Genomic DNA, 14,536 nt, shown 5'->3' with positions numbered 1-14,536 from the left:
GTATAAAGTAGAGAATAGATTCCTTTCATGTAAAATACATGCTTAGTGGGCCATAGAACAAGTGTGAGTAGCACTATAGCTTGGCTCCAGCCTGGATAACCTCCTGGAACAGCTAGGATTCACTGGAAATATTCACTCTCCTGCTAAGTGAACAGTTCGAACAATACAGAAATATTTTCACACAGGAGACCCAGAACAATCAAATCCAGAGCTTCCTGCTGTCTGCTTCTCTGGCAGACCTGTGTGAAGGGGCAATTGTATTTGAGTCTCCCAGGGATTTTTAACCTGGTCTCTGTCACCCCAGATGCATCAGCACACTAAATGGTAGAAGCCAAATGCAGAACTAGTACTGTTACTGCCCCAGCACATAAGCAGCACTCATGACAGAGCCTCTGGGTATGTCATGCCATCTCAAATGCCCTAAAATAGTCAAGACATCTCTTGAAAGTTGATAGTTATGAAAAAGGATCAATGAGGGAAAATACTTCAACCTTTTCTGAGAGAAATTCAGAGGTCTGCCAAATATCCTAAAATGTCTTTTTATATTAATGCTTCTCTAGTAGAGCCTTTCGTTTTCTACATAAGTGATTTGCTAAAAACGCACCCAAGCCCTGCCTGAAAATACCCACAACCTAGGCCTCTCCTTATGCAACCAGAGCAGATAGCTGAGGCTCTTGCCCCAGGTGCTGCCCAAGAGTAGAGGTTAATGACAGAGGTAATGACTTATCAGATTAATCCTATGGTTAACCTCTGCTCCTCTCTTTCTGTCAGTTCTCACATTCACCAGGCTGGTCCAGAGCTGGGAGAAATGACAAATACAGGGAAATTATAAAATCATCAGCTCCAAGTAATCCCAAACAGAGCAAGACACACAGATGAGCCAAGAACAGATGTCTATGAGAACACTGTGTACCTAGGGAAGGCTAACCTATGGCAAAGCCTGTCATTCACTCTGGAAGGCTTCATTGGGCTCCTCATGCACTCTAAACCCCAAGGCTGCAATCAGCATCTAGGAAGCCTATTTTCCTTCATCAGGATCCAGTGTAAGTCACTCACTAGCAGATATTGAAGTGAACAGCAAAGGGTTTGATAGTTCCTTGTGGTTGAAGTATGACCATATGGAAAGCAAAGTAACAGATCCATGGTTGAAGGTTCAGCAAACCATGCAATCAACAGCTTACATTGTGCCAGGTCCTCCCTTTCCCAGAGATGTGGATCTATCAGGAGTCACATGGCATTCATGTGTTGACACACACAATGACAGCACTAAACAGGCTGAAATGCTTTCAGCATTTCTAGCATCAGATACTTGCTTCCATAGAGCAGCATTCCTGCCTATCAGAGATCATTTATTTCTCCCAGATTTTTTCTTCCCTTGTCATTGCTTTTACAGAAACCTTAAAATTATTTGTTTAAAAATTAAGTTACCAATTAAAACAATTTTCCAATCTTAGGATGCAACCTGATACTTTCCTCTGAGATGAGAAGTCTCACAGATTCACATGCTGATAGATAAAGCTCTGAAGTGAGGAGACGCCTGCTTTCTCTGCTATGGATCTTTCATACTTAAAAACAGTTTACCTAGAACAGTAGCAATTTTTTTTTCTTTCCTAACAGTTTGAGTCCACTTGTTAGCGAAAGAATCATTAGACTTGTGCATTTTGGTTTCTTTCTTCCCCAGCAGAAATATAGATTTTTTTGGTATTGATTGGTCTCTGCCTCCCTCCCTGGCTTCAGCTACGTCATCTTGGCATAATGACAGGAACATGAGGGACTGAAACAAACATGGAATTAGAATAAGGGCAGCTCAGGTCACTAACATAGCTTTCAGCCCTAAGACATTCATTTAAATTCAGTTCATTGCACTAATGCACAACTACATACCTGCCGATCACCACACTTAGAAATGGATCTGACAGCTGTTCCAACTTAGTAGCTCACTAATGCTCAGCTCTCCCCTACAGAAGCTCCCACTGCATGTATAACTTAGTCCCTGTGGGCTGCCTGAGTAGGAAGCTGGATGACCAGCTGAGCCATGACACCACAGCAGCTCAACCTATGCACTAGGGATGAGGTACAAAAGCCAGAAGGGTCTGCTTTGCTACTGCTAGCATAAATTTATTTGTTAGGAAAATGACAGTCTCCAGTACTGTCAACACATCAGCTTTCATCAATAGTAAGAAGGGTTTGTTTGGTTTGGGGGCTTATTTGTTTGTTTTAAGGAATAGCCAAAACGAGGAACCTTGACAGCCTACTGAGCCAGAAGCTAAATCTTGCTGACAGAAGTGTCATGTTCTAAAAAGAATCTGTCTTTCTGTAAGGGGAAAGCCCAAAAAGCACCAGAGAAAAATCACTGGAAACCAACTTCCATATGGTTTCAAGAGGAAACAATCATTTCTCTCAGAGCTGCTCAGAGCCAGGCCAGGGGATTGTGACTTTGCCTGTAGACAGGGTTAAAGAACAGCTTCCAGAAACAGCAAAAGTAACTCTGGATCTTCTGGATCTCTGGGTTTGAGCTGACCTTACTTTGAGCCCCTGGGCTTACACCTGAAATCCTGCACAGGAGTTCAGGCTGCCTTGAAATGAGTGCTTTAGAGACACCAAGGCAGATTGTCACCTGCAGGAGCCAACTCAAGAGCACTGATGTGGGAACTGTTGGCTAATGACAGGATCTGTGAGGCTTTGCTGTAGAGGCAGAGTTCACACATTTTTAACACTATTTTTAGCTTTCCTAGATTCTCCTTGCTGCTGTAAAGGAGAGCATGTTGTGGAGCAGTTTTCATAAGGCAAACAGGACGAACAGAAGTGACAACTCCCGTGTTCCCTGGATGAGTCAGTTCAAGTCAGTCCACTGGGCAACAGAGCACTGGTTGAGTGAGCTTGCTGATGGGATAAATGCCATGGCTGGAGAGAGCAGTGCCCTGTGTACAGTCAAGAGACAGCTCTTCAGACATCTCATGCATGAGCATACAGAAGCCAGTGACAGGGCTGCAGTGCTGGAGAAGATTTGCAATAACGTGGACAGGTACCCAGCTTGTCACCCTGACAACATCCAAACATGTGTTCCCCTGATGGATAACACATCTCCAGGCTGTTGCTAAGACAACAAAAATTCACTTGTTATGCATAAATGGGCATACTTCATTGCTGGACTTATTAACTTGGACCATGCCACTTACTCTTTATCTTCTTAATTGATTGAAATCAGATGACACGTTTGGATTCCTTCTTCTTGAAGGAAAGGACTCAGCTGCAGCTCAGTGTAATAGATTTTTTTATCTTTTCTTCCTCCAATTGATTTCCTCTCTCCAAAGACACAAGAGAGAAGGGATGTCTAGCTGCATTTCATCATCTTCTCACAGGCTTGAAACAGGCACTGACTACAACAGTGCTCAGCATCACCAAACTGCTTTTCTTGTCCCTCTGCTTCTGCATTCAAGCTGGGCAAGGGAACAATTCCACCCTTCTACCCTGCCTGAGGTCTACCTGTGGTCACTCAAATGAAATTGATGCAGTCTAGGAGGAAAAGAGAAGCAGAAACAAAGCCTAGTTTTCCTCACCTACACACAACGCCAGGCTTCTCAGTTTGATTTATTTGAAACCTCTTATGTACTGCCATCAAATTTGCCATAACACCTTTTTATTAAAAAATTATTGATTTTTCTTTCCAAAGTCAAGAGCATTTGCACTGGGAATTGTATCCAAGAAAACTGAAGCAGCCTGGACACACCTCTCATATCTTGGGCTCAGGACTCTGCTGTTATCCAGTGAGAGCAGCTTCTTCTGCTCTCCTCTCATTCTGAGCAGTGCTCTATTCAGGCTCTCTGACCTTGAACCAAGAGTTTTCCCAGACAGTTTTTGGGCCCATAACAGAAAGTATCATAGTATGACACAGGAGTGATTAGGAACCCTGAACCTATTATGCAGCATATGCATAGTTGAATAATCTAAACACAGTTCTACCAAAGAAAGAAACAAATCTAAACAAACCAAACAGAAAACCAGCACAGAAGGCCAACTCAAAGTTCCAGGAAGACTTTGCAAAAACCAGCACCTGAGGGCTGCCTGATTCCTCACACCTTTGAGCAGCATTATCTCTGACTACTCCTACAAAAAAAGAGCATTTAGTATTCCTGTGGGATATGCTGTAGCACTGTGGGGAGCCCATTTCCAGACACCAGGCCCCTGTTAGCTCATCATTCCATTTTATTATCCATTACCCTGTGCTGGATATGGTTGGAAGACAGAAGAATGAATAAGAATCTGGGTAAATGAAGAGTCAGTGACAAAGTAAAATGCTAAACACAAAATCTTTGAGCTTACCTCCACAACAAGCCTGTGAAGATTAAAACACCCCAGATTTTCTCTAGCCAGTTCCTAGTCATGGAAGAGGGAATTCTTACGAGTTTTGTGACTGGTCACAGAACAAATAAGAATATGGTATATGTACCATGCCCTTCCGAGAACGTGGCAAACTTTTGAGTGAACAGTGTGTTTTGGAGAACTGAAATTATTCCGATTTGACTAATAATTTTGGCCAGAGATGACTCGCAAATATTTGAAGGAAAATCAAAGCATTTAATTAAATATATATATATTAGGAGTTGCCAAGGAGTTGCCAGAATTTAATTAAAATCTCCCAAACGCAGTATTTTGATTTTTGCTCTCTGTTTGTTAAATACATTCAGTGTGGTCAACATATGAAGGAGGAAAAAAAAAATCCTAGTGACTGTCCATTACTTAATTTTTCAAGACCACAAATTCTACTATTGACTTAGAGCAACCGTTCAGCTCTTCACAGCAAGAAATTTCACACCTATCAACTTATTTGACAAAAAAATCCCCTTTGTCTCCATGTGCCTTCCTGGAATACCAAACAGAGTCAGATGATGCTGTGCTTCTCCACACACAGCAGCTCACAAACAACTAACAGGCAGTGCAGACATGGTGCCACCCCCTGCACTAGGATTTTTCACTATTCCAGTTAAGTGAGCTAAGAGCATCTGAGACTTTCACCTACAGTAAGCACAAACATGTTCACATTTTTCTGAGTAATTCGACTTATTCTTTCCTCCAGAGAGATAATGGCATGCTCCATGATCTAGTCAATGCTTTAAAACAACCACTTCACAGAATGAAGTGCTTTGCTTACAATCCTGTTGCTGTTTCTCAAAGGCTCCTTATGTACTGAAGACAGAAGCACAAAGCATCTCTCTTCCTTCAGTCTATCTACAGTGACCTGAACATTATTCCCTCTCCAGAGGGAATGACAAGTAATATCAGTGGAATCAATGGAATGACTGTGGGACAAGGCTGAGTAAGAAAGCCCCCCCTTGCTCAAACAGACCCTACATCACTGCTCCCTGGCTCCCTGCTGACCAGGGCTCTCACTCTCCTCTCAGCACATCTCAGGGGCTCATTTACCCCAGCAAAAGGAGTAAACAACGATGTCAGTACATCAAAACAGTTTTGAATGTTATCAGCTGCAAAGACAGGAGAAATTCAGGAGAACCTCAGCTGTAATAAAAGAGAGACAACAGTGATATGAATATCTTTGCCTCTAATATGATAGCATGAATGTGCTACACAAAAAGCTGAAAATATGAGAGCCCCCCAGCTTGAATCTCTGCCAAGCAAACTATTTTTAGTGGAATGTGTTTAGCTTGTTAAAGATTCAGACCCAGGAAATAATTGCAGTTACTCTTCTGCCTGATTGAAGTAGGCAACATTCATTAATGTACAGTGACTAAATAAACTATTCTAACGTAAGCCACAAAAAATTAAAGTGATGAGGAAACAGGATAATATCCTGACTAAAAAACATCAACCCTGGGTGTGTGATCTAAGTAAGATCTGTTCCATGATAAACAGCTTATTGAGCCAGACTGGAGGGAAAAGAGCTGCAAGTTATGAAAGGGAATTTGATTTGTCTCTCTGAAGGCAAAGTGGTAACTGACTAATCTGGGCAAACTCTCTCACAGATTTTATAGACCTAGTTATTTCTTGCAGGTCTCCAACCAGCAGATGGCTTAGATTATGTCCATGCAAGAGCTGAATTTGGACTGGCAAAGAGATTCACCAGTGATCAAATCCATTACCCGTGTTGTTATTCTGTGTTCACACTTACACATTAAATCAGAGTTCAGTATCATGCATATCTACTCTTTAAATTGCCCTCATTGAGCAGCAAAGTCCACCTGCCCTGTCTGTCTTGCAAGCATCGAGGTGTGTACAAGGCCTTTGGCAAGACATAGGATATAACCACCCTGTGCACTGGGGGTGAAGAAAGGTTGCTTTTGATGACAATATTCTGAACACTTGGAAAACCCAGTGATTTTTGCTCCATTATTTTATACTGAAGAAAACAAGCCTACAAATAGATCTACCTGCTTCGGCAATTTGTGTAAAACACCTCGTTAAATAGCAGCACTCTTTTTCCTAAAGAAGCCTGCTTCATATCCAATGGGTAAAAGGATAAATGGTTGTAATTTTTGAATACACAAGACTACACAGAGCGGGTATTTCATAGCTGCACAAAGCCCATAATTGAACTTCTGCCCTAGGGATAAGTTTTCCTGCAGTGTAAGTGCCTCCAGTTGCCATACGGGGGTCATGTTCTTTGTCAGGAAAGCAGAGCTCTACATCCAGTTAATTGTTGTTCCCAGCTGTCTTTTTTGTTGTTGTTGTTGGGTTTTTTCCACTGAGGCTAGTTTTCTAACAGTCATTCAAGCAAATGTGCTCATTTCCCAGTTCCCCCGCAAATCCCCACCACAGTGTAACAAAGTGCAGATTTTGTGTGGCTGCATTCCAGGCTTCATGGTGTTAAAATCATAGCAGCCATGGAAAAGCATGTAGCCTCAATAGTCATAATGTAGGACTTGAGCTACAGGTGACTCAGTGGTAGTCAAACAGATGCTGTATGAAAATAGAATAGTTTCTGTGTACAGACTGGTTAACCCATGGAGTTAGCACTTACACATGAAGATTTCCATGATTTGTTAAGCAGCAAAAACTGCTCAGTCTGAAGTAAACTGATGACCTCAATTCTGTTCACTGTATCTGGGTATCCATCTCCGAACACAATGGCCATGAAGAGCAAACTCCTTCTGACTTAATTACTTAAGGCTTCATCTTTGGTGTCAATCAATCAAACATAAAAAGGTAAAGATCGTGTCCATCCAGTATTTGGATCTCTCCAGCTCAGTGGTGAAATATTCAGATTTGGGATGGATCAACAGTGGCTGAGAGAAGAAAGCTTGGGCCATACTCTGCTGCAGAACAAACTAAAAAAATTGCAAGGAAGTCAGTGGATATTATAAAAGGACAGCACAACTCCTTTATTTTCCTCAAAGGATTAATGATAAACTCTTGTGTGTGCATTTGCAATTTGAGTCCTTTGTCATCAGGCACTAGCTACCAGCCATTTGGGTTACCAAACCTGTTGGTTGAAGAACATCTTGAGCAAGTTCACAGTTCAGGCTGCTAAGCAACTGACCAAAAAACACTCAAGACCAAAGTCTTGCGAAGGATTTTACACCAGCTTGCTCAATTTTACCAATAATAGCTCTGGAAGAGGCAGCTTCAGTCCACTGTACTTGTGCTTTTTGGACTGCTCACCAATGCAGATACAGTCCTACCTAAATAACCCTTACCACTCATGCTTCCTTCAGAAAACAACCCACCTGTTTTAGTTCACAAAAGATCCCTTGATCCTTATGATAAAAAGACATTTGACTTTTACAGCAACCCACTCCTAATCTTTTTGGGTGTCTGTTCTCTGGATTTCCCCAACAGGGAAACCCACACTATTCTGTGGGCTTCCTGGTAAAAGTTGTCACTGCCTGATGATAAAAAGCAAACGTATACTGTAATCTTAAAGGTCTAGAGCTGGATATTTAGAGCTCAGTCAGCACTTGGGCCTTGTAAGGTCGTATTTTCCCCAGAAAGGTTCATTAAATTTGTGGAAGATCTGATACTTTTTAAAATCATTAGTTGGTAATCAAAAAACAAAGGTGAAATACATAATCATCAAAACACCCCACATGTGAATATGCCTCTCCTAAGTTTCTGTCAGACCAGCAAGCAAATAGGCTGTGCCAAGCCACCTTCTCTTTGGGGGTTTGTGCCAAAATTTGGACCTTCTGATTTGCTGATTTTGCTACTCACATTCCTTCTTGCAAGAAGAGGTCAAGTAAAACCACTTGCTGCCCTGTGAGCTTTCAGGAAATATTGCTGAGCAGCATGTGCCCGTTCCCCTTTCTGTGTTGAAACTTCACCAGACAATTTCTTACTCTTCTTTTTGCAATTAAGCTTCAGAGAAAATTATTAACTACAATCTTATGTATATGATGAATTGAGCTAGATTCTTAGAAACTATACAACTGTTATATTATTAGCAACTCTACAGCAGTTTCTCCTCCTCAGATGAAATCTTGACCCCCACCCCACAGCCTGGTAATGCTTGTTCACTCAAAATTAAAGGACAATTATCTCAAACACAGACAGAGATGATCCCATTATCTTCCTTAAGTGGGGCACTGGAAATTAAAAAGTCCTCTCTTCAGCCAGTGCTTCTCCTGAAAAATCCTGCAGAAAATTTGGCACAATACCTGTAATCTGGCCCAATATGCTAAACACTAATAAATAAATAAATAAACAAATAAAGCAGGGTCAGCATCATCTCTGACATGAGACGATGATAGGCATGGATGAGGAGTTTGGGCCAGGGAAGAGAGGGAGGGGGAGGGAATCAGCCTCTCTGGAGATCTGTGCTTTACTCCTCTTTGCACAGTGCCTGCCCTCCAAGCGTGAACTCCCACCCAGCCCCACTGCCCCCAGTCAGTAGTGTTTCATACTCACCATGTCATAAACATTCAGAATCACTGGTTCATTTGCCATTGTTGATTGCAGTAGAGGCTGGATTAAAACCTTTCAGTCCCTTCCAGATGTGTGTTGCTGCCCCAAGGGTATGCTTTTACCCTGAGCTACTTAGAAGAAAATGCCTCATCCTACAGTCGCTGAAGGAAGGAGCATGAAGGGAGGAGGAAAGGAGGGAATTCTCACGGTTGGGTGTGTGTGTGTAAAGTTGGTTGCAGGGAGGCAGGAAGGCCTGGGTTGGGTTTGCTGGTTGTATAGGGTTTGTTTTAGCCGTCCACACCGTGACAGATCCAAGATTTCTTCCTAAGTCTGTAGTGCACCTCAGGGTCTGTAGACTCATACACCACTGTAACCAGGCACCGTCCAAGCTCTTAAATCCCGATCCACAGAAGGCAGATTCTGAGCCCGAATACAAGCCCTCTTCTGGCACCGTGAGCAAGGTGGGTGGCAGAGCGTGCGGGGAGATTTCTGGGCAGAGCCGAGTGCCGCTACCGCAGCGAGCAGTGCCCGGGAACCCGGGGCACCAAGGCACGGAGCGGGGCTGGCGCCGAGCTCCCTCCCTGCCGCCCGCCGAGCCCGGCGGCTCCCCGGGATCTGTCCGTGGTGTTGGGGCCGGTCTGCCGGAGCCGAGATCTGTCCGCGGAGATGGGATTGCACCCCCCGGAGCCGGGATCTGTCCGTGGTCCTGGGACCGATCTGCGGAGCCGGGATCTGTCCGCGGAGCTGGGGCTGCTCCGCTCGGAGCCGGGATCTGTCCGCGGAGCTGGGGTCGGTCCCGCTTAGGCACTCGGTTGAGGGTTCTCCGCCCCTGGCAGGACATGGTGAAGAGGCTGTGCTAAAGGGATTCCAGCGCGGGGCTCGGCGGTGGGAGGAAGAGGAGGAGGGGGCTGGCTGCCCCCGGGGCAGAGAGGGGATGCCGCAAGCCCCATCCTGCCCACGACGTGCAGGCAGAGCTGGCGACTGCGCCGAAGTTAGCAGGCAGCTCTTCGCGGAAGATGACGCGGGATTAACCGGACTGGGGCTGGAGGGAGGAAGATCCCGAGCAGGCGATGCTTCCAGGCAGGGTACGGGGCCAGGGCCGGACACCCCAGCTGTCTGTGCTCTGCTCTCCGCAGGGCCAGTCCTTATTTCGCGATCAGCTCGTCCCGAACCGGGCAGCTCCTACTGACTGACGGCCGAGGGAACCTACCCCGTCCTCTGCTGGCTGGATGCATCGCTGCATGGCACACGGTGGGAGGGCGGGGAACGGACCAAGAGACCGGGCAGGGCGAGTAGTTTCACTTCTGGCAGCAGCAGGGTCTGGAGTTTCTTCCTGGAGCTACTTTACACTCGTGTTAGGACCGTGAAGATCTGCAATGTCTTGCCAGCAAACAGTTCCCTCTGACCTGGATGCGAGAATCAATTATAAAATGCACTGCGGTAAATTCATCTTCCTTTTGCTCCTCCTCTCTCTTTAAAGGGAGAGCAGAGACTGTGATGGTGCTGGGAAAGAGTGCAGCTGGGAGGGGGATAAGGGACTTCCTGCTCCCAGAGATTTGCAGTGGTGTGGAAATTACCTTAAACGTTCATACACAACAGACTTCTGAAGCAGGAGAAAAAAAAATAAAGCATGGATGACCTCATCTGAGTTGGAGGCGTATCTGAGGCTGAGGCTCTCTGCCAGCTCACAGCCAACCAGATCTGAATGAAAATTGCAGGGAGCCCGTTACATCAGCACAGCCCAGCATGCCTCACCCTGTCTTCAGCCACATGGGAACCATCCCGTCCGGAGAAGGGCTCACCTCCCTTTGTCAGGAGTGGAGGGACAAGACTATGGTCTAAGCTGCAGCCTTGTAAAATACTTGTTAAACTGTGTGCAGGAGAATTTCTAGTGAAGGCAGGCAGTAGTAAAAGGAAGTGAGCCCATGTCCTGCATAGCTAAGTGCCATCCCAACAAAGTCAGATATAAATTTTTTCTCCAGACATTGCCAAAGGAGGTCCATAGCTGCTTTGCCCCAGTATGCATTCTGAAAGTGCAAAGCCACAGCCAGGCTTGGGCATGATGACATGAGACGTGACAGGCACCTCAGCACAGTAATTTCATCTGGACTAGTCATTCCATGGGTGGGCTGCACAATTTCACACACATAGTACAGCGACTTGACCACATTCTGACTTCACCCCCATCCCTAGCTCTCCAACCCACCAACTCAAACTGTGCCATTAACCATCTGTCTCAGCAGCCTGGGTCTGAAGGAGCAGTTTGTGCAGGTGGGTAAAGGTGCTTCCTCCTCCTCACCATCTCAGAGTCCAGATACTCCTCAGAGGATAAACTGAGCCCTCACTGTCATTTTAAAGGCTATGGACCAATGGAAATATTCCTCTGCAAGAGGCTAAGCTGCATAATTCATGCCCTAAGTTGTGAGACAAACCACCTACTGAAACCCAGAGGCTCCTGCTAAACTGTCACAGATACTCTGAGTGCCACTTTTGGATATGTGTCCTGCTCTAAAGATGGTGATGTTTTAAAGAGACTTGAAAGGAGAGAGAATAGCTGATATTAGACTGATGTAACTGGAAAAGAAAAGCAGCACTACAAGGTCTTCCCACACTTACCCACATGCTTATTTGCTAAATTAACTCTAATGACTGATGTGCTTAGAGTTCACTAGAACGAATTAGAGACTTAAATCAGATACTAATTCTAGAGATAGACATCTATAAAGACAGACATCTATAAATACTTATTATTTGGGAAAGGTAACAGGCAGCCACAAGCTTTGATGTTTTGTCCTGTAAACGTTTCAAAATTAATCTAGTGGAAGAAAACAAGTAAGATGACCAGAATTCCCCTTCTAAACTTCAGGGATAGAAGAGGGGGGAAATTAAAACCACAACATATCTTTAAACTAATCACATTGCTTCAAGAGATCAAAGACAGTCTAAATGTGCATTTGTTTTTTAAAGGACTTTTGCTGTAGAAGAGACAGTAAATACCACTTGCACATTAAGACCTGGATTCTCTCCCTCTAACTTGAAACAACTGTGAGAGCTACATTACAAATGTCATTGCCTCAGGCTCCCTTTCCTGCCCCTTCACAGAAAGAAGTTGTTCCACATTGTGACTTAGCCTCATCAGTGTTTCAGTGGGCCTTTGAAAATTCCGTTTTTTACCCCATTCTATTCTAGACAACTTATTCTAGCTCCAGATAGAAGGGATCAGTCTGATTCAAAGAGCTCATTAGTATGAGTTGTTTTACAGTCACATAACTCTTCACAAGGTTTGGTTTGCTTTGGGCTGTGTTGAAGTGTTTCATCAACAGCTCAGGCTGATACCAGTTGAGAAAGTGAACTGCTCTATTTCAGGAGCATGAGTACAATCCCATAGATAGCCTCCCTGCCTAAAGGCGCCAGAGCCCATATCTTACTGTAAAAACATTACAATATAAATGAATCGCAAATACAGAAGAAAGGGAGATTCTTCTGCTACTCGTTAGAGCAGTTGGAACTAGAGCTTTGGGGTGTGTTTTGAATTCTTCTTTTAAGCACTTATGCTGGTTTTAGGACAAAGCAGACGCATTTTTTCCCCATATACACCTAAAGCTAGACAGCATCTTCATTCACATTTAAGCAGTCTCTTGCAAGTCCAAACTTTCTCAGATTCTCCCTTTAAAGGGATTCACGTATTTATCTGTGGTCATCCCCACTTATATTATGGTATAAGTATGCATGCATCCTCAAGGATCAGTGTCTAGAGGAGACAATGTGGTCTTATATGTGTTCTTTGATTAAGAAAGAGGTGAAAAGGGTTAAAAGGAAATTAGCGCTGCTACCCAACATGGACTAAAAACCACAAGAATCAGGTACAACCTTCCAGAATTACCTGATACATTAAGCAAGGCAGTCAGTAGCTGAGAACTTCAGCCACCTCCTCCAGGTCCATCACAAAAGTGGCTTTGCTGGGCACTGTAAAAAGAACTGAGGCATTCCACTGGGGGCAAGAGCAAAAGAACAGCAGTGCAACAGAGAAACAATGGCAGCATTAGAAGTGATGATCTGTCTGCAAGTTTGTCTACTTGTGTTGCTATTCAGGAATTCTAGTTTAAATTAACACCTTTCCTTAATGTACCCCCCCCCCCCCCCATGCACTTTCAAAGGCTCAGAAGCAACCCAGCAGACAGTGGGGCTTTCAAGAATGTTTCACAGCAGGGCTGCCCAGCTTAAACTTCAAGACACTGAATGGTCTTCTCTCCACATCAGGTACACCACCCCGGCTGTCCATTATATTTTTTGACAACTTGTCATTTTGAATTGTATAAAGTGCTTCCATGCATGTCAAGTTGTCATTATTATCCCATTCTGAGTACATTAGTCAAGAATACCCATTTTAAAGAAAATATAAAATGACTGTTGAAAAACTAGAGAGGTATTTTTTCAGATCCTCGAGAATGGTGGAAGGTATGCAAGAATGAAAAAGGAGTTGCAATTCCTGCCTTTTATCTACAGGAATAAATCACCACCTGGACAGGTGCTCGAGCTTTGTAGCCTTATTCTGGGAGTATGAGAGGAAGTATTTTGATTAATGAGTTTGAAGAAATTTAATCTTACTTCTAACAGAGGCACTTGCATATACCAAGGATCTGACTGATTCTGGGCAGACCTGACTATGGGCTATAGGAAAAAATAGGGAGAGAAAATCAGCATAGGATGCCAGCAGTGTGCTTTTTCCTTGTGTAAGGCAGCATGTGATATATTTAACTTCTTATTGCACCACAAAAGGAAAGAACAACACTCAAATTGGATTACTTCAATAATTGAAAATATTTAATCCAAGACTGTGAGGATTTGTAGCTCAAAGCTAGGTATGTGTTATTAGAAGGGGGAAACAAAGTTAATATTTGCAAAGTTAATATTTTATACTCCTCATTGAGTCAATCCTGATTTTATATTTCATCTCCCTTCTCATTGCAGCTACACTTCACAACTTTTTCATATAAAGCTCTTTGTCAGGAAGCAATGAAGGCTGACAGCTCCTAACATGACTAACAGGGCAGGGTCTCTGCCCTGTCCAGGTCTCTGTCCTACAGGCCACGAGCAAGATGTGCAGGGCAGACCTGCAGATGGCCACCACATTGAGCCACGAGTCCAGATCATCAGGCAAGTTTCCAGGAATAAGGCAGGTCTAAGGACAAGCCAGGACATCAGCTCATAGAGCAGGATCCTATCTATGTCACAGGGCAGGGGCTTATGGCCCCAGGCTGGGCTGAAATGCTGCTCCTGGCCATGGAGATGCCCCAGGGAAGCACAGGACTATCTCCTCTGCTTACATAAACCAGCACTGTCAAAGGAGAGCCAAGCAATGTACACAGAGACTTTCAGCCTGGAAACCAGGATGAAAATGCTGAACATTGCCATTTATTCTTATGCTAAGGATTTGGGAAGTAGTTGTTATTATTGCTATTAAAATTCACAGCACAAACTATCATGAGTCAAAAGGAGCCAATGGATGCAGTTAAAAGGGACAGTACACAGTAATGTGTGCTGTATTTCTGGGAAGCAAAGCAGGCTTAGTTTCAGAGGGTTTTTCCACAGCAACATCTTCACATTATTTATTTCCATTATGTTATAACAATGTTTAGAAGCTGTGGCAGGGGGCAGGGACCCATGCACTGGACACTAT

The 14,536-nt window shown here is 44.0% G+C and overlaps 1 protein-coding gene across 1 annotated transcript in view; it reads right to left on the bottom strand.

The window, feature by feature from the left end:
- The window catches only part of LOC106849026 (deubiquitinase DESI2-like), a 53,172-nt gene extending 42,731 nt beyond the window's left edge, over window positions 1-10,441 (bottom strand). Inside the window, exon 1 of the mRNA XM_014869381.2 lies at window positions 8,860-10,441. Within this exon, the coding sequence (XP_014724867.1) occupies window positions 8,860-8,898 (39 nt within the window). The 5' untranslated portion in view covers window positions 8,899-10,441. The remainder of the gene's footprint in view (window positions 1-8,859) is intronic.
- Window positions 10,442-14,536: the final 4,095 nt, after the last annotated feature.

Source organism: Sturnus vulgaris, chromosome 6 (assembly GCF_052056855.1).
Source record: "Sturnus vulgaris isolate bStuVul1 chromosome 6, bStuVul1.hap1, whole genome shotgun sequence".
In the NCBI taxonomy this organism is placed as follows: Eukaryota; Metazoa; Chordata; class Aves; order Passeriformes; family Sturnidae; genus Sturnus; species Sturnus vulgaris.
The sequence above is the reverse complement of the archived record's forward strand: the minus strand, read 5'-3'. Positions and strand labels throughout refer to the sequence as shown.